Source organism: Podarcis pityusensis (assembly GCF_964106645.2).
Source record: "Podarcis pityusensis genome assembly, chromosome: 11".
Taxonomy (NCBI): Eukaryota; Metazoa; Chordata; class Lepidosauria; order Squamata; family Lacertidae; genus Podarcis; species Podarcis pityusensis.
Window position 1 is genome coordinate 27,795,381 of NC_138036.1, and position 27,551 is coordinate 27,822,931.

At 46.0% G+C, this 27,551-nt stretch overlaps 1 protein-coding gene across 1 annotated transcript in view; it reads left to right on the forward strand.

Annotated features, from left to right (window-relative positions):
* Positions 1 to 27,551, forward strand: part of ARSB (arylsulfatase B) — a 76,837-nt gene that overhangs the window by 31,667 nt on the left and 17,619 nt on the right. The window contains exons 5-6 of the mRNA XM_080972821.1: positions 11,847 to 12,090; positions 18,292 to 18,362. Coding sequence (XP_080828947.1) covers positions 11,847 to 12,090; positions 18,292 to 18,362 — 315 coding nt within the window. The remainder of the gene's footprint in view (positions 1 to 11,846; positions 12,091 to 18,291; positions 18,363 to 27,551) is intronic.

Consider the following 27,551-nt stretch of genomic DNA (forward strand, 5'->3'; position numbering starts at 1 on the left):
ATATCCATGTACGCACATGGCACTGGATCATAGGAAGAGAGCACAAAGATTGTTTCATGAGCTCTTCAAATTCTTGCTGATTTAGTAATGTTGGTTTATTCCAGGTCAAGCATTCATTATTTTGCTGCCTTGCAGTTCTTAAAAGATGTTCATGCTGATAAGCCAGTTTATACTAGTTATCATTGTCTTGTCTGTAGCTTCATGGGCTCACACTATACCAGGATATCTGGCAAGTCTTCAGATGGAACTGAGCAGAAATGGGGCTGCTTTTCTGCTTTATTGATTCATATAAGATCTTTAGCAAGGCTAAAATTGAATCAAGGTCCTGATTCTCAAAAGCCTTGTACTAATAAAGCAATTCTGAAGCAGTTCTAGGGACATGAGAAACATCTGTCCAAAGTTCATGAATAATGATTTTTTCAGCCAAATTTTTACATGAACTGCCTGAGTTCCCACTTTCAGTGCCTTGTTGTAGAGGAAATGAAAAGAAATCTGTTGCTCTTAGGTGAAGATTGGAGAGAAGTATGGAAGAAGCTTCCTACAAGCAGTGCAGATAATTTAATTATGTGCTCAAAAGTTTGCCATATGGACTATTTCCCTAGATTTGGAGGAAACAAAAGAAATAAGAAAAGGGAACTGGAGTGGGATAAAGTTGATCACTGTATTATTTTAGTTATCCAGACTTCGGAGGTAATTCCATCATGCAGCCTTCTACATGCCCGGTATTTTTCTTCTAATCATCAGGAAAATCAGCTGACTTGGATTTCCAATCCAGCTGTTGATTGCAGCTCTGAAGAATGGAGCTCCATTGCAGAAGTGTCCACTCTGTCTTTAATTGCAGTTATGCATTTAGTAATCACATATATAGGACACACTTGACATATAGGAGTCCCCCCCCCCTTTATTTGCTTGTGTGAGGTGAAAATGTTTGGGACTGGCACGCGTGCCTGAAGCACAAATTGGTTAATCTCCCATAGATCTAAGGAGCCACATCAAAAGGAATTATGTCAATCTGGTTTACAAAGCGTAATGAAATTGTTCGTGTTTATCTGTCCTGTTAATGTACTTACTGCTTGAGATACACTTGCACTTCCTTCAAGCCCTGAGATGCCATTAAGCACAATCAACTTTGGGGCCATGTTCAACATTCTTGGGCACACAGACACCCCCCCCCCAGTAGAGGGAAATGTTCCATGTGCTCTTTGGCATTTCCAATAGCCTAGGAATCTGCGCTGTACTAAGTCAGTTCATTGGTCCACCTACCTCCGTACTGGCTGTACTGACTGGCAACAACTCGCTAAGGTTTCACACAGGAGTTTTTCCTTGTCTGGAGATGTCATGAAATAGACCTCAGACCTTTCTGCATGCAGAGCACTGTGCTCTGCCACTAAGCCACAGCCATGTTAGTTGCATTTCATTCTGACTGAAATAAATTAAAATGGAGGCATGTCCCCCCCACATTGATTTAAATGGGATCCAAGTGCAGCTGACTCAGTCTGGATACAACCCAATGTATTTCATCTTCATAGAGGTGAATGAGAAGCTTCAGCCTCCATGGAGACCCACTGCAAATGTTGCAGACACTGGATCAGAACCTGCAAGACACTTACTTTTGTAGACTAGTCTATCAAAGTACTGCTGATTGGTTTACCCATACTTGTTTTTAACTCGGTGGCTGGACATGTCACGTAATGGCTCATACATGTGTGTCAGTCATCAAATCACCACCACCAGATTTTTCATAACACTTGATATCAGGCACAATCCTTTTCAATGGAGGTGGCTTGCTTACTCAGCTCAAAATCATCAAGTGATGAGAAAACAAGAATATTCTTGAGGCTGTTGTCCTGAAAATGGTTTCTTACCCTTGCATTACAATAAAGCTGATAGGAGTTGTGATGGGACGATGAGCTGCTTGTGCGTAAAATCCAAGTCCCTCAGAGTTTGGTCAAGTTTGCAAACCTCTGTCTGTAACGGAGCCCCTTAAACATGGCTCTGTCAGTCGCTTGCAGATTCCGACAGTGGTTGCTTTCGGAATCGCTTCCAACATAAAAGCTCCTTAACGGAAACACGTCTTCTGGACTCTCTGCGTGACAGTTTCCGGCGAGGAGTGGGTGTCCCTACAGGAGGTCCTGAAACCTCCCCACTGTTTTCGCTGGAAGTGTCTCGGAGCCATCCCTCCTGCTCACTTTCCCTCAGCTCAGCTCTTCTCCCCCTACTGGTTCCCTCTTCAGCTGCTGAGTCTCTCCCAACCTGTGTGAGCCCTTCCACCTCCCTTCCTTCCGATGGCAGTTCCCTGACATCCACCTCCCCTCCAGGGCCCCCTTCACCCCCTCCCGCCCCCTCCTCTATGGGCGGTGAGGAGGCAAAACCCCGGAAGGAACTTCCTTCACCTTCCGATGTCTCGAACACTTCTCTCCACCTGTTGCGGTTCCTGGTCTCGAAGTACTCCTCCTCCTCAGAGTCCATCTCCCCTTCCCCTTCTGAATCCGTGAATCCTTCCAACTCCTCCTCCTCATCGGTGGTCCCAAAGTATTCCCTCCGGAACCTCTCCACAGGCTGAGGTTTCCTTGGGAACCTTTGATGGAACGTTTCTATCAATACCTCGTCATTGATATCTTCTGCCATTACCCAAGTGTTTTCTGACTCCGGTTCTCCTTCCCACGCTACCAAATACTCCACCTGATCCCCCTTCCACCTGGCGTCGAGGATTTCTGCCACATGGCTGCTGCATTCCCTTTCTTCTATGATCGGTCCCCGAGTGGACATCCCTTCTCGTCCCCCCTCATAAGGTGACAGTAACGACCTGTGAAATACTGGGTGCAGTTTCATGTGGTTGGGTAACCGGAGCCTGAAAGCCACTGGGTTGACTTGTTGAATGACCTCAAAGGGACCCAACCTCCTGGGTCTTAATTTCTTACAACCTCCTTTGAACGGCAACCCTTGGGTTGACAGCCACACCCGATCTCCCACCCTTATGGTTTCACCTTCCCTTCGGTTCTTGTCTGCCTGCCTCTTGTATTCTTCCTTCGCCCTTTCTAAGTTGAGTTGGAGCTGACGATGGATTGCTTCCATTTCTTCTACAAAATGCTCGGCTGCCGGGACGCTCCATCTCTCCCCTCCTCCCCCTGGGAATGCCCTGGGATGACACCCATAATTAGCCAAGAAGGGGCTCATCCCTGTGGACACATTCTCTGCATTGTTGTAGGCAAATTCCGCCAGCGCCAACTTCTCTACCCAGTCATTCTCTCTGTCATTGACATAACACCTCAGGTATTGCTGGAGGACACCGTTTGCTCTTTCCGCCTGCCCGTTGGTTTCAGGGTGCCGGGCAGTCGAAAAGTTGACCTCCACCTGCAGTAAGCTCATGAGCTTCCTCCAGAACCTGGAAGTAAATTGTTTTCCCCTGTCTGAGACCACCCTCAATGGCATCCCGTGCAACCTAAAAATGTGTTCTACAAATAACTTCGCTGTCTCTTCCGCCGTGACTGCATGCGAGCAGGCTACAAAGTGGCACATCTTTGTTAGTAGGTCTACCACCACCATGATGGCTGTTTTCCCCTTGGACTTCGGCAGATCAGTCATAAAATCTATCGACACTGCCTCCCAAGGTCGTTCTGGGGTTGGTAAGGGTTCTAATAGCCCCGCCGGCGCCCGCCTCTCCCCTTTGGCTCGCTGGCATTGCTCACACCCTCTTACATACTCCCGTACATCTTCCCTCACCTTAGGCCACCAAAATTCCCTGGTGACCAACCACATGGTTTTGTGTTGTCCAAAATGCCCCGCCGTGGGGCTGTCGTGCAACTGCTTGAGTACCCTCCCCCTTAAGTCTCCTTCGGGGATATACAGTGCCCCTTTGTAATACAACGCTCCATTTCTTTCCTCAAAACCCCCTGGTTCCTCTCCCTCACCCCTAAGACCTCTGAGCTTATTCTGGGCATATTCATCATTCTCTGTTTCCTCTACCAGTTCTCTTTGCCCCACCAATGCCGCCCCACACACCCAGCGGTCCTCTGGGATGACATGTCTCTCTTCGGGTCCCCCCTCCCCTTCCAAATATTCAGGTTTGCGTGAGAGAGCGTCCGCCCTAACATTTTCTGGACCTGGCACATAACAAATTTCAAAGTGAAATTTGGAGAACTCCTGGGCCCATCGCACTTGCCGTTGGTTGAGCACTCGTGCCGTTCTCCAATACTCTAAGTTCTTGTGGTCCGTGCACACTTGCACCTTATGTTGTGCCCCAATTAATAAATGCCTCCATCTCCTGAACGCTTCATGAATGGCAAGTAGTTCTCGGTCATACACCGTGTAGTTCCTCTCAGATTTGTTCAGCTTTCGCGAAAAAAAGGCACACGGTCTCCACTCTGACTCCTCCTTCCCAGGCTGCAGAAGCACCGCCCCCACAGCCCGGTCTGATGCGTCCGTCTCCACTCGCATCGGTTTTTGTAAATCCACATGCAGGAGCTGTTCTTCCGAAGCGAACGCCCTTTTCAGTTCCTCAAAAGCTCGCTCCGCCTCCGCCGTCCAAACGAATTTCCTCTTACTGCTGAGACAGTCCGTAATGGGAGCCGTCAAGTGGGCAAAATTTCTGATGAACTTCCGATAGAAGTTTCCAAATCCAAGGAATCTTTGCACATCCTTCCTTGTTTTCAGTGTTTTCCATTCCAGTACCGCTTGGACCTTGCCAGGATCCATGGCCAATCCCTTGTCCGACAAGCGGTACCCCAGGAATTCCACCTCCTTGGCATGAAACTGACACTTCTCTAGCTTCACCCACAGCTGATTGGCTTGCAGTCTGCCCAACACTTCCCTGACGTCTTTTACATGCTGCTCCTCAGTCTCTGAATATACTAACACGTCATCTAAGAAGGCCACACAATTCTTGTAAAGCAAAGGCCCCAGGACGTGGTTCATAAACGATTGAAAGCACGCGGAGCCTGCTTGTAAGCCGAAGGGCATAACTAAATATTCAAATGCCCCCAAAGGGGTGAACATGGTGGTTTTCCATTCATCCCCCTTCCTTATTCGTATCAGGTTGTACGCCCCCCTCAGGTCCAGTTTAGTAAAAATCTTTCCCTTCCTGACCCTTGTCAAAATGTCATCAATTCTGGGCATCGGGAAAGTCACTGGTTCTGACACTGCATTTAAGGCCCTGAAGTCCACTACAAGCCTGGGTTTGTCCGTGTTTTTTTTGTCCACAAAAAACACTGGGCTGCCCCCCACCGCCCTGGACTCTCTGATGAACCCTCTCTTCAGGTTCTTGTCAATGAACTCCCTTAGCTCCTGCATCTCTCTGTCTGACATGGCGTACAGCTTGCCTACAGGGAGCTGTGCCCCAGGGAGTAAATTGATTTGACAGTCAAAGGGCCTATGTGGGGGTAGTTTGTCTGCCTCCCTCTCGCTGAAGACGTTGCTCAGGTCGGCGTATTGTTGAGGAACCTTCCCCTTCTCCGTTACTTCCGTCCCTGCTAGAGTGGCTCTGGCCCCTCCTTGAGCCTCCCGCTCTTTGCAGTGTTCTAGACAATGTGCTGACCCAAAGGAGACCACTCTCTGATGCCAGCCCACTAGCAGATCATGTAACGCTAGCCAGCTCATCCCCAAAATAATGGGAGCTCCTCCCAAGGTAGCCACATTAAACGCTATTAGCTCAGTGTGTCTTGCTACCCTCATTATCATTGGGACGGTCTGCTGGCTGACTTCTCCTCCCAGCAGCTCCCTTCCATCGATCGTGGTCACCTGCAAAGGGTTACTTAAAGGGATAGTCTGTATCTGGTGCTCAGCAGCAAACTCCTTACTCATGAAATTGCAGGAGCTGCCTGAGTCCAATAGCGCCTTTATCTTTAGTGGGTGTCCGTTAGGCAGCTCTAGTAACACCTCTATCACTAGGGCGGGTTTAGGAGGTTCCGGCGTGGGCACTTTCACTGCTCTTTGGCCTGGCTGCTGTGCCCCGACGGTGGCAGCCAGGCGTTGGCTTTTACTTGCTCCGGTACCTTTTCCTCCCTCTCCCCAACAGCTCCCGCCATTCCTTGCCATTCCTTTCTTTGGGGGCAGACTCTGGCAAAATGACCTGGCTGTTGGCAGAGATAACATTTCTTGGCGCCCTTTCCCTCCTTCTTCCGCTCTTCACTGGGCTTTGAAACTGCGCGCGCGCGCTGTTCCAATTTCCATCGGCTCTCCCGGCGGGAACGGTGGCTCTGGAATCTCTGGAATGCGAAGCTCCCTCCAACGTTCCCCCTTCCCTTCCCGCCTCTACAAGGCTCTCGCCTCTTGGCGCGCTCCTATGGTCAGTGCTGATTTGGTCAGCTGGTCCATAGACTCCGCCCTGGGCGCCCGGGAAAGTTCATCCTTTACCGCCGAAGCAAGCCCTTCTTCAAAGAGCATTTGAATGGGTTCCGCCGATAGATCCCACCCCAATTTATGGATCAACATGGTAAACTCAGTCCAGTACTCACGCACAGATCGGCTCCCCTGTTTGCACGCCATTAACTGTCTGCGTACCACTCCCTGCTCAATATCGCTGGAAAACATCAAATCCATTGCACGAAAAAACTTCCTCGTATCCTTCAGGATGTCATTGTTTGTTGCCATCAGGGGCCTCACCCAGTCTTTCGCCCCCTTTTCGAGATGCCCAATCACAAAAGCCACCCGCGATTCCTCGTCGGGAAAGTCATCAAACTGCAGATTAAGGGCATATTGCATCTCTGTCCTAAAGGCATGATAGTCCTTGGCCTCCCCCCCAAACTTCTGCACCAATCCTGGCAACTTTCTGGCGAGCGGGGTGGTTTTCCCCTTCTCTGCATCTTGAGCCCTCCTCTCCTCGAGCCTCGCCGTCTGCAGCGCTAGCTGGACCTCCAACGCCCGGTACCTTTCCTCCAGGCTTGGACCCGCTCCAGCTCCTGCTTCTCCGGTTCCGGCTAGGTTGCTCATGATGCCTTCTCCTGCACAAACTGCTCACAGAGACTGTCGGAATGCTGTGATGGGACGATGAGCTACTTATGCGTAAAATCCAAGTCCCTCAGAGTTTGGTCAAGTTTGCAAACCTCTGTCTGTAACGGAGCCCCTTAAACATGGCTCTGTCAGTCGCTTGCAGATTCCGACAGTGGTTGCTTTCGGAATCGCTTCCAACATAAAAGCTCCTTAACGGAAACACGTCTTCTGGACTCTCTGCGTGACAGTTTCCGGCGAGGAGTGGGTGTCCCTACAGGAGGTCCTGAAACCTCCCCACTGTTTTCGCTGGAAGTGTCTCGGAGCCATCCCTCCTGCTCACTTTCCCTCAGCTCAGCTCTTCTCCCCCTACTGGTTCCCTCTTCAGCTGCTGAGTCTCTCCCAACCTGTGTGAGCCCTTCCACCTCCCTTCCTTCCGATGGCAGTTCCCTGACAGGAGTGAAACATTATCAATAATTTTGCCTGAAATGTCTTTGAAATTGTTAAACCTTTGGCCCAGGACTCCAATCTCTTCACGAGTTTAAAGTTTCAGGACAATCCAGGATGTCTGGTAGACTCACATATTGCCAAGTATGTCTAGAAAATTGGTCAGAAATAAGCCATGTTGTATTTGTTGCATGGTTATAGTACAAATCTGTAGCCGAAGCACTGATCAGTATAGTTGTCAGGTCCTGGAAGCCAATGTTTAGGTTGCAAGATTACATGTTGAAGAAGTGAACCTCCAAAATAGTATTATCAAAAATCAAAAAAACATTCATTACTTGCCAAACTTGGCAAGGTGATGGAGATCTAGGACTAGGTCTTCCATTTCTATATTTTTGATTCAGAGAGTACCACCTCTTGTAGATCAAATCCTGAAAATGGTAGAAGAATCTCAGAGGCCTCTTTCTGTGTTTATTTTCTGGATTTCATACACAAGGCAGTAAAGTATAGTGGTACCTCGGGTTACATATACGCTTCAGGTTACAGACTCCGCTAACCCAGAAATAGTGCTTCAGGTTAAGAACTTTGCTTCAGGATTCAGAAATTGTGTTCCGGCGGCTCAGCGGCAGCAGGAGGCCCCATTAGCTAAAGTGGTGCTTCAGGTTAAGAACAGTTTCAGGTTAAGAACGGACCTCCGGAACGAATTAAGTACTTAACCTGAGGTATTACTGTAAAGAGGATGTTCTTAGAGGATTTCTTTCTCCTTTGTGACAATGATGGTGCATAGGATCCTGAAGGTTGCTGGGCCCGTGACCTTAGGCTGTTGATGATTTGCAGAAAGGCAGCTCTGGATCCAACCTTTTTGTCTAGACAATGTGTGTATATAAGCCACACTGGGTGTTACCATAGAAGAGGCATTTCTCTTGTGTTAGAATGCATGGGAATACTTGTTTTAAATGATGCTTGAAGCCTGCACATTCATAAGTAGTCACATAAATAATAGGTTTTAAAAATGTATATCTATGTCCGCTGCCCGCTGCCCAGCTAATTACGAACACCTTTTCAGTCAATTAAAAGGTTTTAGAATTGGTTAATCAATCAGTTGATCAAACATTGCAGCCCTACTCACAACCCACCCACTTCAGAACAAAATAATATTGGTCTTTACTCTCCCTGTTTAATGAGCATTAAATTGCAACAGAACACTTCATTACTGTATGATTTTTCTCCAGTAACAAAGAGAAACTGTATTTACTGATGTTTATAAAACTTGAAAGCAGAGCAGTTCAGAGCCAGAAGCAGGTAGAAGTCTGTCCCAGTGGGAGGTATCTCACAAGTGAATATGATCCCTTAATAGGTTATCTTTTAAAAATGGGAGTGCTGGGATCTTGGAAGTGAAAATTTTCTTTTAATAAATACATATTTCAGAGTGAAATCCTTCAAATTATGCATAAGATAAGAACCAGTGTGATGTAACAGTGAGAGTGTTAGACTATGACCTTGGAGACCAGAGTCTGAATCCCCACTCAACCATGAAACTCGCTGGGTGCCCCTGGGACAGTCACTGTTTCTCAGCCTGACCTACCTCACAAGGTTGTTGTGAAGATTAATGGGGAGGGGGAACCTTAGAGGCAAAGGAGGTATATAAGTGTAATAAATAAATAAGTATAATGATGATGAGGATAGTTGTGATGCATATGCTGGGGCAGGTCATTGGTCCATCTAACCCAATATTGTCTACTCTGATTGGCAGTGGGTCTCCAAAGTTAGTCAGGAATTTCCCCCAGTACCTGTTACTTGACACTTTAACCTGAGTTGCCAGTTCTTGTTCTTTGCCACTAAATTATGGGCACTCCTTATTAAGATACAGTCCTCTACACCCTGCTTATAAATGTTAGTTAGATATGTTAGCTATGAAATGTTGTCTAATTAAAAAAACCAACAACCCTGTAGGAGATGATGGTGTGGGGTGTTGTAAACAAAATCTGTCCCTTTTCCCTTATGGGTATCCATAAGGGTATTCCCTTATGGGGTACCCATGTGGGTTCCCTATTGGTAGGAGAAAATAACAGAGGCCAAACAGAGAATATTGAGAAGCAAAGCAGCTCGTAAGCCTGATCTTTATTGAACTGTTGCAACAGGGTGCTCCCCTCACACGCAGGAAGACCCAGAACAAAGGTGTGCCTCCCTTATATAGACATTTTAAATTCCCTGCCCTGGAGCTCAAGACCACCCCTCCATACATCATACATACATCACAGAAGGGGTGTAACCCAAGACCACCCCCCACAAACATCATATCTACCGTATTTTTCGCTCTATAACACGCTCCCAACCATAACACGCACATAGGTTTTAGAGGAGGAAAACAAGAAAAAAAATATTCTAAACGAAACAGTGGATGTATGATTTTTGCGGTTCATGCTGTGGCCACAGACATGTGATCTGACGGTGAGTTTGGGGTAGCCCAATGCAAAGATCCTGAGGATCCATGTGGATCCATGCTTTGCAACCACGTTTTTGCACCACTGCGGCCCCAGGCAACAGTGGGTGCGTGATTTTTTTGGTGCAAGCTGTAGCCATGGACATGCTATGTGATCTGATGTTGAATTTGGGGTGACCCAGTGCAAAAATCCTGACGATCCATGTGGATCCGTGCTTTGTAACCACGTGAATGAAGGAACTGTCAGTAATGTATGGTATCTCCAATACAGTGATGAAGGAAGGGGGGGGAGCTCACACTTGTCCTAGGCAAAGCAGCCAACTCCTATAGGCCTAGGTGCCTTCACCCCCCCATTAAATATTTGAGGGAGTCATCATCCCCCATGCTGATGGGCATTGCCATTCATATAAGGTACCAGTGTGCATGCACTTTGTCTTGAGATCATTGCAGTCTGAGATGGGGCTTACCTGTACCTGCCCCCCCCCCCCAATATTTTATTGAAGTTGGAAGAGGGAGGGAGGGAAGAGAGATGGAGAGCTCACATTTGTCCTAGGCAAAGCAGCCAACTCCTATGGGCCTAGGTGCCTTCACCACCCCCCATTAAATATTTGAGGGAGTCATCCCCCACCCCCCATGGTGGTATGTGAGTGGGGCTTACCTGGCTGTCCCCCCAATATTTTTTGAAGTTGGAAGAGGGAGGGAGGGAGGGAAGGAAGAGAGAGGGGGAACTCACATTTGTGCAGCTGCCTTGCCTCGAACCAGAGCAAAAAGAGGAGGAGGAGACTCAGGGACACGAGCCTTGTAAGCCGCTTTGGCTGGGGGAGGGACGGAAGGGGGTGCCCTCTTTGTCCCTCCTTCCGGCTCATTGTAAAGAAAGCAGAGTAAGAGCCGCTTACATTTGTGTAAGGGAGAGCCATAGAGCAGGCAGACACTGAGAAAAAGAGGCTGTCTCCCTTTCCCCACCTTGGCTTTCACACGCTGCGCGCAGCTCTTGCCGGCTTCCGAGCTGCCTCCCTTCTCCCACCTCGCCAAAAAGCCATAGAGCAGGCAGACAGGAGGAAGTGAGGCTGTCTCCCGACACTCAGCTGTTGCTCAGCTGTTGCCGGCTTCTCAGTGAGCCAAGCGGAGGAAGAGAGGCTGCCGAACAGCCAGCAAGAGTGGCTCCTCCTGCCTGCATTCGCTCCATAACGCGCACACACATTTCCCTTTACCTTTTAGGGGGAAAAAACCTGAGTGTTATGGTGCGAAAAGTACGGTACATCACAGAAAGGTGGTCTACAACAGAAATTTGAATGTTGTTGTTTTTCCTGTCTGCCAGGTTATCTAATAAAGCCATATCTAATTGCCTTTCCTGGTAGTCTGCCCATTCCTTTGAAATGGTGATTACCCAATTCCTGTAACAAGGAAGGTTTTCTCACCTCCTCCCTCCTTGCAGAGAAACGTTTGGTCAACTTGGGAGTCAAAATGGTTTCAGCATGGTCTTCCTGTGCTGGTCCAGACATGTGTTCCACATATCTATGTTTGTGCTTGAACATTTATTATATATATAAGACCTTTTTTTTAATTACAGGGGCAATGGTGCTTGCCTGACCTCCCAGCAGCAGATCACTGGTGTTTACTGGGAGAAAGAGGGGGGGCAGTGCAGCAATGAGGTTGGCACTGCGCAAACACACACCTGGAGCACCATATTGGTTCTGCAAATGTGTTTGCACAGTGCTGACCTGGTCCACATTACCGTGGTCTTTCCATTCTTCCTCCCAGTAAACAGCAGTGACCTGTCAGGAGGTCGAATAAACACTGCCACCGCACACCACCATTTGCTACTGATACCATCTGAATCATAGATTTATAGAATTGTAGAGTTGGAAGGGGATCACCCATTCCAACCAGCTGCAGTGCAAGAATCTCAACTACATCAGCCATGACAGGTGGCCATCCAACCTCCTCTTTAAAAACTTCAATGAAGGAGGTATATAAAACTTTTTTAAAAACCAACAACAGGGTTTCTTCATACTTACCGCTTAATATGTTTCAGATAATGGGGGCCAGACGTTGGCAGGTGGAAACAACTGGCCATTAAGAGGAAGAAAATGGACACTGTGGGAAGGCGGAGTGAGAGGAGTGGGATTTGTTGCAAGTCCTTTACTGAAACGGAAGGGAGTGGAAAGTCATGACCTTATCCACATTTCTGATTGGCTGCCAACCCTGGTGAAGCTCGCTGGAGGGTCTACGAATGGCACAAAGCGTCTAGATGGTTTTGATGTCTGGAGAACAATCAGGTAACCTCTGTTTTAGTAGGACATTATCCCCCTCCCCATGGTTGCTGGCGGCAAAATCCTTGTTTGCCATGTTTTCGTTTTTTTAAGATAAACGTCCTTAAAAATGTGATCAGATTTTCTTTTAATGGATTTATTAACTAGCAGAAGTGGGGCAACTAAACTTAATCAAGCTAGCAGACTCAAGCAGCAAACATTTTGTATGATGCCTTGTTCAAAAATCCATGTAACTCATGAGAAGGTCCTGAGAAATAATTTATCACTTGAGTGTTTGCTGCTATAAGCGGATTTGATTAAATGAATGATAACCCAGCTGTTTCTAACAGAAAAATTAATTCAAGCCTAATGCATGTCCACTGTGTAATCCATCAGAAACTTTCCTGCCAATAGTCTGATTAAGTCAAATTACTCATAGGCAAGTTTTCACCTTCTAAATTTTCCCTGTAGAATTTCCTCCCCCCCCCCCCCTTTGCAATCTAACCAGAATTCCCCAGAGTGCTGGGTGTTTTAACAGTGTAAACAGATACATTCTTGCATGGTTGAAAAGTAACTGGTTTTCAATATCACAGAGTAAACAAGATGGAGAGAGGTGATAATTGCTTCATTAAGCTATCAGCAATGCAGAAAGCGGTTTGCAGTCTTTACATAGTTTCAGCAGGGGTATTTTATTGAAACTATAATGGCTGGGTTTTTAATAGATTGGATTAAGCTGTCTTGAGTTTTAAAAGTACAAGGGTGCACAGAATTATTGGTAGACCCCCCCATGGAAGAAAAAACATCTGCAGCAATTACAGTTTTGCAACTGACAAGAGTACATGAAATTGACCACAGTCTCCTCCTTCCTTGACTCTGTCATGCATCAGTTCCTTACAACAGCTTTCTATTAGAGCTATTTAAACTATTTTTGCCTGCCTGGGGTGATGTTTTTATTATTCTATCTGGTTGGACAGGCATCTCCAGAGATGTTGTGGATATTGAATATCTTCCTGTGTTGGAACAAAGGGTTGTACTGCAGGAACCATTGGGTATTCTCCAGCAATCTGATTCTGTGAACTTTCCCAAGTGCTGCAGACCAACCAAGGTTTTGGTTGGATAAGGCATTCTTGATAAAGTTGAAAGCATAGCACTCAATTTCCTTTAGAAAGTTTTTTCCCCCTAGCTGCAGCTAGTACAAAATGTTTTCACTCCCCTCTTGGTGAATCCAGATTGCTGGGGGGCATTAAAAACCTGCTCCCTACTGGTTGCAATGACTACCTGTCAGTTTCCAGGCATATTTCAAGGTACTAATTATGTTGCACAAAGCCCTATATATCTAGGGAGCTGGGTACTTTGTACAGCATCCCCCCCCCCACATGACACCCTTTTCCCATAAAAGAGAGGCCCTGATCCATTTCCCATGAGGACAAATTTGTTGACTTAGGCAACTGTATTTTTCTTTAGGGTGCTGCAACATTATGTTGTATCCAAGTACTTTCTAATCAGAGTAGATCCATTTACATTAATGAACCGAAGTTAGTCATACCCATTAACTTCAGTGGGTCTACTCTGAGTAGGATTAGCATTGGACACAACCCTTTGAAACGCTTCCCCAAAAAAGGCCTCCTGAGCTCCTACCTTTAGTCATTTTGGCTGAGAGCCAAAGAAGTCATACTTAGAACAGACCAATTGAAATAAATGAGCTTAAGTCCCATGATTTTATTGTATTTTATAGTAATTTTTCAAATTGTAACAACAAATTTTCCACAAATCTTAATTGAACAATTTATATATCCATATTTCTCCTCTCCCCCCTCTTTGGCTTCTCCAATATTTCCGTATTGATTTATTAAACAAATTCTATACCCTGCTGGTCTTATATAATAATAATAATAATAATAATAATAATAATAATAAATTTTATTTATATCCCGCCCTACCCAGCCGAAGCCAGGCTCAGGGCGGCTAACAACACTAAAATAGTGCAACATTATAAAAACATTATAAAAATTAATTAAAATCAAAATTGATGGCAACCATAAACTAAAGTTTTGTAAAGATTGCCAAAGGAGGGAGTCAGGCTGCGCCCTGACCAAAGGCCTGGTGGAACAGCTCTGTCTTGCAGGCCCTGCGGAAAGATGTCAAGTCCTGCAGGGCCCTTGTCTCTTGTGACAGAGCGTTCCACCAGGTTGGAGCCGCAGCCGAAAAAGCCCTGGCTCTAGTTGAGGCCAGACTAACCTCTCTGTGGCCTGGGACCTTCAAGATGTTTTTATTTGAAGACCGTAAGTTCCTCTGTGGGGGCATACCAGGAGAGGTGGTCCCGTAGGTACGAGGGTCCTAGGCCGTATAGGGCTTTGAAGGTTAAAACCAGCACCTTAAACCTGATCCTGTACTCCACCGGGAGCCAGTGCAGCTGGTATAGCACCGGATGGATGTGATCTCGCAGCGAAGACCCTGTAAGGAGTCTCGCTGCGGCATTCTGCACCCGCTGGAGTTTCTGGGTCAGTCTCAAGGGCAGCCCCACGTAGAGCGAGTTACAATAATCCAGTCTGGAGGTGACCGACGCGTGGACCCGCACCTCGTCTGGACACGCTCTAATCAGCCAGGACGGGCATGGGTCGAGAGGACAAGTGGTGGGCTTTCCAGCTCAGAGGAGTCTGTCCACATCGGCTGGGGGTATCCGGTCAAAGTGGTCCAATACTGGACCCGAGGACAGTCAAGGGGCCTCCAGTTCCTTTATTGTATCCAAATTGGCAGGGAGGTCATGGCAGAGCAACAGGACCTTCTCCGCAAAAAAGCTCGCAAATGCCTCACAGCTGTGTGTCAAATTGTTATTTAAATTTGGCTGTCCTTCGAGGGACGTTAAAGACCGAATTATACTAAATAATTGCGCCGGGCGAGAGCTAGCGGATGCAATGTTCTTGAAGCTCCATCACGGGCACCCCGCCATACTCGCTCTAGCCGTCTGAGATCCCGCTTCATTTTCCGGAGCTCCTCGGTAAACCAGGGAGCCCGGTTTCTGCGGGGTCGCAGAGGGCGTTTAGGTGCAATCTCATTGATGGCTGCCAGGAGCTGGATATTCCAGCCCTCAACAAGCTCAGTCAATGAGTCGCCAGGGGGAGAAAGGTCCCGCAAGGCTTGACGGAATCTATCAGGGTCCATCAGCCTCTGCAGGCGAGCCCAAATCGGCTCGCCACCTAAGCAGGGTGGGGGTGGAACGTCAATCCTGGCTTTCAGAGCGTAGTGATCAGACCATGGCACTTTCATCGAAGGAAACATGATCGCATCTATACCGACGCCAAAGATCAAATCCAGCGTGTGGCCTGCTTGATGTGTGGGGCCCGAAACAAACTGGGAGAGCCCTAGTGTTGCCATGGAAGACACCAGGTCCAGAGTCTGTGAGGAGGGAGTGGCATCAGCATGGATGTTGAAGTCCCCCAATACCAATAGGTTAGGGAACTCCAAGGCCCAGCCGGCCACCGCCTCCAGCAGGCCTGACAGGGTGGCTGCTGGTGCGCTAGGTGGCCGGTACACCAGCCAGACAGCCAAGCTCACCTCGGAGCCCCACACTAGGCCAACACATTCAATGCCGGGGATCGATGGCGATGGTAGAGCCCTGAAAGAACAATCTTCCCGGATTAATAATGCCACCCCTCCCCCCCGGCCCACAGTCCGCGACTGGTGGAGGACGGAGAAACCCGGGGGTGCCATCTCTCGTAAGGTAACAGTATCCCCTTCGCACACCCAGGTCTCCGTCACACAAGCCAGGTCGGCCCCCTGCGAGATGAAGAAATCTCGCAGGGCGGCAGTTTTGTTGCCTATAGACCTGGCATTGCACAACACCAGTGACGGAGGTGAGTAATCCTTGCTCACTCTACCCTCGTCTCTCGGGATGGGGCGCAGATTGGAAGGGGTACGAGCATATCTGTATCTCGATCCCCTTCGCCTATGACATCTGCCCCCACTGCCATACCTCCCTCGCCCCTCCACAGTAGGAATCCCAAGCCTCATACTCGCCTCCATTTACAAAATATAAAAGCAAACAAGCAAACAAAAAACAATTACACCAAAACAAAACCAATCCCCACCCCACTCAACAACCATCCCACCCCAACCCAAAATAAAACAAAACAAAATAAAAATACATGGATAAAAACCACCGTTTATGGTGGTACAACAAAGTAAAAAGTAAAAACACTTTTAAAACACTTTAAAATATATAAAAACATTTTAAACATTTGCTGCAGCAGCACCAGTGTCCTTAAAGTTGTGGTGGTGGTGAGTGTGGGCCCCGCCCCCTGGCCTGGTGAAGTGGGCTTGCAGGGGGAAGAGCCCTCCCCACAAACTCATGGCAGAGCGGCAGCAGCAATGTCCCGAGGCCTCCTTGGAGCCTTATATGCTGAGGTGGAGTATGGGGCCTGTCCCCAGGCCCAAGATGGAGAATGGGCTTACAGGGGGAAAGTTTATATAGTTGGGAAAGTTTAGTCAAAACGTGCCAATGGGTCCAAATCTTTATACAGTCTTTTTATATGGTATATAAATGGTTCCCACTACTTTTTGAAATCCATGTTGTCTCTCTCATGTATCCTCCCTGTCAGCTTGGCCAGTTCCTATGATTTTAAATGAGTCTACTCTGTATATGATTAACATTGGGTATCACCAGAAAGCAAGTGAAAACCATTTTGTTTTACATTATTTTTATTGCTAGTTTTATGTCTTCTTGTTTTATTGTGTGGTAAATGTTTTCTAAATATCTTGCATTGACTTACTGTGTTTTATAACTATTGGGTAGCTAAAAAGAATGTTGTTCTTTGCAGCCCTGGCTTGATTTCAAGACACAGCTGCAAAGGATCTGCAAAGCCATAGCTCAAGCCACTCCTGCAAAGGAACAGTTTTTGTTTGTAGGCATGACTTGAAATCAAACCACATATACAAAGGAAGAATTGGGAGTGGACTTTCCTTTGATGTTCTGCCTTCTGGCCTCATGTTTACATTGGACTATTGACTGGTAGGTGGCCCTGCACATCTATCCAAGTGGGAAGTTGGTGGTGGAAAGTTCAGTCTGGCTCAGTTCCCCTTCTCTGAACTAAGTTCCACTCAGAATAAAAAGGTAAAGGGACCCCTGACCGTTAGGTCCAGTTGCAGACGACTCTGGGATTGCGGTGCTCATCTCGCTTTACTGGCCGAGTGAACCAGGATAAAGCTTCCGGGTCATGTGGCCAGCATGACTAAGCCGCTTCTGGCAAACCAGAGCAGCGCACGGAAATGTCGTTTACCTTCCCACCAGAGTGGTACCTGTTTATCTACTTGCACTTTGATGTACTTTCGAACTGCTAGGTGGGCAGGAGCAGGGACGAGCAATGGGAGCTCACCCTGTTGCAGGAATTCGAACCACTGACCCTCTGATTGGCAAGCCCTAGGCTCTGTGGTTTAGACCACAGCGCCACCCGCGTCCCTTTTTCCACTCAGAGTAGACCAGTTTATGTTAGTCATGCCCATTAATTTCAGCGGGTCTGCTCTCTGTATGACTAACCCATTAATGTGAATCCTTTGAGTTTCCACTTTGTGTGAAGAAAAGCCTTGTGTAACATCTAATAGTGGCCATGTACAAGCAGAACAGACTTCCACTTGTGCAATGAGACTTCCTCTTCCCCTCCTTCACCCTCCTTATGCACCCCAAATCTCTGGTTGATTGGCTCTCTTCAGCAGATTTGGTGGGGCCACAGGAGCTGCAGGGTGGGGAGGAGAAAGGAAAAAGCGAAGTCCTGATGGCTGAATAAAAGCCCACTTTCCCAATGTTGGATTTTGCCAATGTACGCATTCCTGAAATGCATAACTAAAATTAATTGGGCTCCTGATTACTCTGAGTGTAACTTAGTTCAGGGTTGGGGAACTGAATCCAGCCTGAACTCCCCACCACCACGGATCACTTTCCTAGATGGGAAGGGCCACCCACTTGTCAATCATGTGATGGTAACCATGAAACCAGGAGGCAGAGCTTCAAAGGAAAGTGTGCTCCCAATTCTTCTTTTCTTCTTCTGGCTTGGTTTTGGTACAGGACAAACAATATCCTGTTTAAATTTCTGAGCAGCTTTGCACACTTAATTAGTTAACAGACTTCCTTTTTTCTTGAGAGAATCGCAAAAGGAATGATTGAAATAGCTGGGCTAGGATTCTGTTAAACTGTAGAAAGAAATTTAATGCCTTTCCTAATAAACTTTATTCTAGTGAAGGCGAACCTTCCCCCAGAACGGAGCTGCTTCATAACATAGACCCGATTTTTGTGGATCTGTCTCCATGTAAGTCTACCTTTATTAATTCCTGGAACTTTTGGACAGGTCCTTGAGGCCCAGTTGGGGGGCTGGGGGTTCCCCAATCAATGTAGTTTTTATTTTTCTCTCTGGGTGAAGAATTTAAATCAGGCTGGACACCAGCCATTCTGCCACTATGCCATAAAGTGTTGCAGTGATCTCATCTTCAGAGCACAGTTAACTACACTCTAAATCATTCCCAGAGTCTGTTGCGTTCTCTCGTGCTCCAAAGTTGCTCATATGTAAATCATAATGCAGCCCAGAGTGTAGAGCTGTTGACAGATAACCACATGCTCCAGGTACATAGTGGGGCACCATGCCAAGGACCAAAATGCCCCCAGCCCTGAAAAGTGGCGGTTATCTTCCGATAGTTGGGGATATACATGCACATGCCGTTTTCTTGTACAATAAAGCTCTCTTGTTAACCTAGCAGATAGAGAGAAAGGAGGGGGGCTCTAGTTCCTACGTGGCTGTGAAGTTCCAAGTCCCATGGCTGCTTTCATGCTGTAATCATGAGAGATGGGAAGCTTTGCCAATTCTGCTTCTCCACTTAAACACTGTCTGTTTTACAACTCTGCCCAGCTATTCCCCCCCCCCCTTTTCCTTTTTGTTATTTTGCCAGAGACTAAGCTTTTCAATGTGGGGATTGTTTAAGAAGATTTTCATTGGAACATATCCTTTTTACACTCTCTCTAAGTTCCTTAATGAAATTACTATGTAATAACAAAGGGGTGTCCAAAACCACAGATGGCAGCCCTCCTCGCGTGGTTCTCCCCAGGCTTTGTGACTCTGCCTGCGGCCTTGCACGGTCCCTTTCAGGCTCCCCCACCCCCCGCCAAGTTGAAAGTCGAGGAAGCAAAAGAGTGGACTGGGGTTGCACTCTGTGGGAGCCTGGGCTTCGCGTTCTTTGCTGCCCTTTTGCCTGTAGCAATTGAAGACAAGTGGCACAGGGGACAAGCAGTTGTGCATGTGTGTGCGAGAGAGTAGGAGAGGGAGAGGAGGCAGAAATAAAATGAAGTGTGGCTCAGGGCCAGGACAAAAAGCATACATCCTCCTAAGTCATACAGCCTCCAAGCATGTATTTTAGCCCTTCTAGTTCTGCATAAAGTTTTATGAGGTTTTGCCAGGTGGGACTTGCTGGCACACTCTGCATGGCCTGGAAGCCACATGCTGCACAACTTCCCTTGGCTGTATGGGGCCTTCTCTGGGTTCTTTGGGGGCTGTGTTTTGCAAGGGCTGCCTTAAATAGTTTGCTGCAGGTGACAGCTGCTGTTCCAAGAAAACTGACACAGATGTCATAGGCTGGCTAGACCCAGAGGAATGGTGGGAGGCACCAGCTGTGGAACCCCCTGGGAAGAGGAGGTGTCGGAAGCTGAACAGATAAAAGGGTTTAGTGAGCAGGGACAGTCTGTGGCAGAGAGAAGTGCAGAAGCTGGAGCAGGAGAAGAGGGAGGCCAAGAGGCAGAGATGAGTCAGACTGATGAAGAAGCCAAGGTATCTCCCACTCTTGCTGTGACAAATTCCCTTCTCCCCTGGTCTCCCAGAACCAGAAGAGGTATGAAGAGGGAGGAGCAGAGACAGACTCATCAAGAGAGTCTCAGATTGTTTGGGAAGGACCTAGAGGAGGAGGAGTCTTAGACAGCTATGGGAAGGTGGGGGTCTTCAGCCTCCACAACTGTATTGGTAGGCAAGTGTTAGTGTGCTCGTTAGGCCTGGCTCCCCTGAGCAAGCCTTGTTTCTTCTAATAAAGAATTAACTTCACATACTCCATGTGATTTATTGCTGGCTGGTTCCCTGACAAAAGCTGCAAATGAGTCATTTGTGACCTGTTCCCCCCCCCCATATTTTGTGTATTGTATTTATATCCCACCTTCACCCCCTTCTGTAGAATGCAAGGTAGCATCTATAGAGTTTGTAAGCAGTCTCATCCATACCCTGACCCAGGGCCGGATTTAGGTTTGATGAGGCCCTAAGCTACTGAAGGTAATGGGGCCCTTTATATGTCCAGCTGTCCTTTGTCAACAACAAATTGTTGCTGTTTTTTTGTGTTGAATATATGTTATATGGTAATTTATGGACCTAATAGGTATCTAAAGCCATTTGCACATAACAAAATACGTAATTTATCAAAGTAATTGTTGAACTGAAATACAATTAAGAAGAGGTATATTAATAGTGAAATACAATTAAAGGTAAAGGGACCCCTGACCGTTAGGTCCAGTCGCGGATGACTGGTCACCAACTGGCCAAGGGAGTTGGTGTACAGCTTCCGGGTCATGTGGCCAGCATGACTAAGCCGTTTCTGGCAAACCAGAGCAGTGCACAGAAACGCCGTTTACCTTCCTGCCGGAGCGGTACCTATTTATCTACTTGCACTTTGACGTGCTTTCGAACTGCTAGGTTGGCAGGAGCAGGGACCGAGCAACGGGAGCTCACCCCGTCGCGGGGATTCGAACCGCTGACCTTCTGATCGGCAAGCCCTAGGCTCTGTGGTTTAGACCACAGTGCCACTCGCGTCCCTGAAATACAATTAAGAAGAAGTATATTTTTTGGGGGGGAGCAAGAGAGTGGTGCCCTAAGCTATAGCATGTTTAGCTTATACATAAACCTGACACTGCCCTGACCAGACCCAGATCTTCTTAGCTTCATCTAGGTTGTTGCATCATGTGCCTTCATTGACTGCCAGCAGATCTTCAGGATTTCAGGCAGGGGTCTCTTCCAGCCCTACCTAGAGGTACCAGGGATCAAACTTGAGACCTTCTTCCAGCAAAGTGGCTGCTCTACCATGAGCTGTTGCTCTTCTACCTCTGAGAGTAAGAAAGAGACGGGTTCCAAGCCACAAGGAATGGCCTTCAGGAAGTGTTTAGCCGTACCACCTAGCAGTTTGAAAGTTATACAGTAATTTTGGATTTGATACCTGCCTAAAGCAGCTTCTTCTCTGTACAGAAGGAACATGAGTACATGTTCCATTATTGGCTGGGTCATTACTCCGAGCTGGCTGGTTCTAATCCTGGCTGTTCCAACTTCTCTCAAAAGAATCCTGTCTATTGGTTCCCATTATGAATGTCACTTTCTAACGCAGCTCCTCTTCTGGAATCCATATTCTGTGGTGCTAGTTGAACCCAGATGAGTTGACAGTTGACAGTGATTTCATCGTTGTAAACAGCTTAGAAGCCATTTTGGCATATGAGGGGTGTGTGTGTGTGTGTGTGTATTTCTTCCCTACACCTCCCTGTCCCAATTTTGAGCAATACAGTATATCTCAAGGCAATGAGAGTTTCTGTATGAATAGCATTCTGTATGAATAGCGCTTGACACTTAAGAAAAGCAACAACCCAACGAAACATCACAAAAATGCATCATCTTTATTTATGCACCCAGCTGACATCATCTGTCATTCTTTAGGTTCTCTTGCATCAACATCTGCTACCCAGGCCATCCTTTCCACCTTTTTCTTACTACAGGAGAATGTAGGAGCAGTCGGGCCTGAGACTTGTATTCACTGGGATTTTTTGACACTTTTACAACAATGCCTTCTATTATAAGGATTCTCTGCATTATTTGTTCACTCTGCTTTAAGAAAATTATTGCATGCAAAGCTACCAGAGCTTAAGCAATGAGTTCCCAGCAGCACTTACCTGGTTTGCCAGCATGGGTGTCACTCCATCTTACTAGGAGGGGCTAGTCTGGCACAGTGAGGATGCATTGCTGGGAGCACCGGATTTGTTCTGCCAAGGCATCTGCACTGTGATGATCTCCCAGCTGCGTGCATCACCTCTTCCAGTAAGCTGCAGTGACACCCATGTCAGGAGGCCAGGTAAGCATGGCTGCTTCTCACATTCATGAATTCCAGCCATGAGGAAAGAAAACAGCTTTGTACGTGGCATCTGGATCTCAGTGCCATAGTGAGGGCCATAGCTTAGTTGCAGACCCTCAGCTATGCATACAGAAGGTGCTAGGTTCATTCCCCAGTATCTCTCAGTAGGGTTGGGGGAGAACGTGGTTTGAAATCCTGGAGAGTCACTGCCACCCAGTGTAGGCAGTATTGATCCAGAGGTAACAATGGTTTGGCACAGTTTAAGGCAGCTCCCCATGTTCTTTTGCACTGGCCCTCTGTCCGTGCAAAATAAAATGGAGGCTTTGATTCTGCCTTCTCACCAAACAGATGGTTGAGAGTGTGTTGGGCAAATTCTGTTCTGCGTGAGTCTTTTTGGTACAGGGAAATATGTGCACAGCTACAGTCTGTGCCAGTGTTTACTCCTGTTGGACTGAGACAAAGGTGTGTGAAGCAACATCACTTTAAAACACATTGTACACAGAAAATATCTGTGGAACTCATTTTAAAACTGAAAAATAATTATACCTTCAAAATTTCTCCTCGACTTGCAATCTTTCTAGTCAAATGCAACTCATCAACCATGTATGTATGGTGGCCTGCCAGGACCATAGCAGCCCCGTTTGTTTGCAGCCCCAGACTGGTACTGAAAATTGCAACTTTCTCAAGTCCCTTCTGGGAGCGCATACATGGCAGGTAGTCTGCATTCAGTTTAGTAGATCAAAAGTTTTGAAGGCTGCTTTGGGTGAAAATTGAAGGGACCAGTTGCTTTGCATTACACACTTTATTGTTCTAATTTTAGCCATAATAATTTAGCAGGTTTTTTTAAAAGACTGTTTTTGGAAAACATATTAGGATGTTAGCAACTCAGGCTATTAGAAGCATACGTCATGGTCATAGGTCTCAGAATAGTCAACCTATTTTCAGATTATGAGTCTGAGCATCACAGCTCTTGAATAGGTCAGTAGGTTTCTTTACAGACACTCAAAAATCACTGTCTCAACACAGACTTGCCCTCCACAGTTGCAATGGCAGATTTCTGGAAGGAAGATTGTTTGCGCCAAGTAGAATACATGTAGGTTCAAGCTCACCACAGAAAATGATAGATCTGGGAACAATTTTACTGAGCATGAGTGTTGCTAACCTCTCTTGGAATAACTTGCACCTTTTCCTCTCATGTTTCTGCCCATTTCTGAACAGTAGGGGGGAGGTGAAGAAAGAACATAATAACATGGGAAGTACTCAGCTATGATATATGTTCCATTCAGAGATATTGACCTCTATGCGTTATGTCTGCTTTTGAGGGTCAAACTAGACGTGACAGTGGCGGCTTCATTCTGCCCTGTTGACTCAGGAGCATAGGAACCTGTAAATGCACAGGAGAAATCCATAGGAGGGGGGGACACCCTGTAACCACAAGGACTGAGGATCCCCTCAAAGGACCTTCCACAGAGACACCCACTAAAGTGCCTGTCAGGAGCAGGTCAGCAATAAATCACATGGAGTAAGTGAAGTTAAATCTTTATTAGAACAAACTAGGGCTGTTTAGTAGTGTCAGGCCTAATGAGCACAGCAACTCTTCTTGGTAATCAGTACACCAAACTGGCTCCCTCTTGAACCTTCCATGTGCTGGAAAAGACACAGGTCTCTGGCTTCTTGTGCCTGAACCTTGTTTCACTTTCTTGCTGTGTTGACTGTTGCTTGACCTTGCCTCTGGGTTACCTCTTGGACTGATACCCTCTGTTTGACCTTGGCTTATTTGGTCACTGCTGGGCCCCCATATAATCATTTCTTGGTGAGTTTTTTGGGCAGGAGACTTGGACCTTCCTGAATTGGGATCCTATTACCTAAGGGCACCCGCTGGAGCATGATACGAGACTGTAATTAGTTGGAAAGTTCTCCTGTAGGAGCTCCATTGGGAAAGAATAGGAGCTGTGCCAAGGCATAGTGCTTTCAGTGGAACTGCTGCAGGAGATCTTCCCATAGGTTTGTGCCTTAAAACACAATAGCAGTTATTGTACATGCTCCTTATCAGTTTGTACAACAGGGTTCGTTGAGCCTTCTTTTTTCTCTCCAATAGTCTGGTCCAAACCACTTTTCAAAGTTTTAAAAATGCAATGGGACAAAGTTCTGGAGAAAATAAGCCATGCTAAACACATGCTATCGCTTGTGGACATGTGCCCCCTGAGACTCAACAATGCCACACTGAATAAGGAGTCAGTGTCTAGAGCAGGGGTCAGCAAACTTTTTCAGCAGGGGGCAAGTCCACTGTCCCTCAGACCTTGTGGGGGGCTGGACTATATTTTTTTGGGGAAATGAACAAATTCCTATGCCCCACAAATAACCCAGAGATGCATTTTAAATAAAAGGACACATTCTACTCATGTAAGAACACGCTGATTCCCGGACCATCCACGGGCCGGATTTAGAAGGCGATTGGGCCAGATCTGGCCCCCAGGCCTTAGTTTGCCTACCCATGGTCTAGAGACACACAAATCACTTCCCTCCCTTAATCAATAACCTGCCTTTGCATATTCTCTTGGCATTCTGCTTAATATTTTCATATGAAATTTCAAACGGAACACTTAATAAAAAAAGCATGTAATTCCCTAATGAATATGCTAATTGAATTTGCCATATAAAAGAATAAAACCACATAATAAGTATATGTTTCAAATTAAGTGCACTTATGTGCACTGGGAAAAGTATTGCGAAATGTACAATATCATACACATTTGTTATAACTTTGCATCGTTTCTTTAAAAACAGCTCTCCAAGTTATTGATGGCTTGGCAGCTGTGAGGATGACGTCAGCTCTTCCATTGTGAAGCCTCTGCTTTCTTTTAGATAGTCTTATGGCATTTCATCAAGTTTCGGTGATTCAGCTGAATTAAAAACCAACTGGCTTTGAGTCAAAATTCCCTTAACTGCTAAACCAAACATATTCCTGACCACATAGCCAATGCTAGATGCCCTGTCTCATAGCAGCACTGAAGCTCTATACCCTATTGTAGGCAATTGTTATTTTTCAGAATCTGAACTGAATGACCTAGAGAAAGTAATGGAACAATTGGAACTAAGGGTTGTTAGCCAAAGTCTGTCAATATATTTCCTTACTTGTCATGGTCATTCATTAATAAAACATGAAATATTCACCACCTTGGCAAGACAGACATTCTTTTTATCATCTTGGAGAGAAAAAGGCAGGGTAGTATCAGATGCTTCAAAGGACTGACTTCCAAACTTTTTTTTTTAAGGTGTTGCTAGGTAGAGAGATGTCAATGTAAAGCTCTTTCACCATTGCTCAAAATCCTATGCATTCTGCAAATGGATAAACTGAAATACAGTGGCCTGCTTGCCTACTGGTTGTAGTTGGGTTATGGTTGTGCTTGCTTGAAGGCATTGACCCAGAGCATAGAAATTAAGAGGCACTTAGTCTGAGCTAATTTAATCAAAATCTGATATTTTTAAGGACATTACTTGGTACATTCTACTAATAACTGCCGAAACAAATAGCTGCAGGGAACAGCCATACTTCGGTATGAATCTGACAACCACCCAGCACTCATTTAATTCATAATAATTTATTATATGCACAGAAACAGTGTTAAAGGTACATGTGCAATATTAAAAGCTCCCTGATTAAAAATAACAATAGTGAGCTTTAACTATCCATAGTTTCATAGCCTCAGTGCACAGCTTGGCTTTCAGTTTGACTGAGCAACTGATGGCAGGGTGTGTGAGCTGATTTATTTGATCCGTGAAGGCGTTTGTGAGTGCTATGAACCTTACCACTAAATGCATAGAGTTCTCTCCTGATCGCAGTGGGATTCTGTGACTTGTGAATTATACCGTGTACCACTGGTGTGCCACATTCCAGTCTTGGTGGTGCGCTGTCACTTTCAACAACCTCCATTGCCTTTCACTGGTATTCCTTTCTAGCAGAGTGTGGACTGTGCCGTCTAGCAAAGTTTTCTACATTGTTCTACAAAATTGTATGTCACATTTGTGGATACCTGCACAATATCTGTGCTCTGTTGAATTGGTGCCATAATTTATGATGGAATTGCCCGTATCATTTTTAAGTAATACTTTATGGTGTGTGGATATTTGGTTTATAATAAATCACCTTTGAATTCCAGTGACATTATATATTGCGTCTGCAAGGAACACCAGAAGAATTTGTCTTTATTATGGGACAGTTAACTCCTAGGGGCCCCATTTTCCACCAGGGCTAAAAAGATTCTTTTGACTTATTACATAGCCAAATTGATTTGTGCCATTCATACTTCTTTTCACCACTGGGAAAATATGAATTTGCATAAAGAGAACAAACACTCATTGTAAGTAGATGGTGTGTACTGTTTTTGTAGGTCCATAAATGTGTGGGTGTGCTTTCTCTAAAGGAATAAAAATGGCTTTGCCCTTTATGTTCATGCACAGCTAACACCTGACATTATTTGAAACTTAAAAAAATAAGTGTGTTAACAAATCCCATCATTTTGATATGATCTTTTCCTGCTGCTGACTTGTGAATTTGAAACCTTAGAAAGATAATGGCTGCAACATATATACAGGCCATTTGGTCTCAAACTCCCAGGAAGATTACCCTGTATCCAGATACTTGGACATGAAGTCCTACTGGAAAGAAGCAGCTTTCAATAAAATGCAGTTTGGTTCAACCCTAAAATTGGCAATCAGGTAGATTATGCCTCTACAGCTTGTGATCCACCATGTGGAATGCAGCCATTAATGTTGGTCTGCCAGATAACCAATGAACCTACTGTTTTTGTTTCCTTTCTGCAATTGAAAAATGAAAACACATAGCCCAAGTAGAAGAACAGACCCTGAGCAGAAAAAAAGAAAAAAGAAGTAGGTTTTATATCAATAAAATATAAATATCCCTCATTAGTTTCCCTTGCCCATTGTCCTATAATAACCAATTTAATTCCCATATTTTCCATCCTAACCAGCCATTTCCTTCAAAATATTGTATTTAGATACATTACTGAAAATTAAAATTAATTTAATTAGCCACATTTCCTTTTTCCATTAGTTCACATACTGTAGTTCTTTGTATTACAAAATAAAAGACTGGAGGGGAGGACCTGTAGTTTAGTTGTATGGCTAGAGCACATGCTCTGCATGCAAAAGCTCCCATGTTAATTCAAAGTGTCTCCATTGCAAGAGTCTTAGGGAGCAGAGAAGACCCCTGCCTAGGACCCTGGAGAACCATTTCCAGTCACAGTAGACAGGGGTGGGTTAGATGAACCAAGTCTTGATTCTGTGTGAGGCAGTTAAATTTACTCATATATTTACAATATATATTTTACTGAACGAGT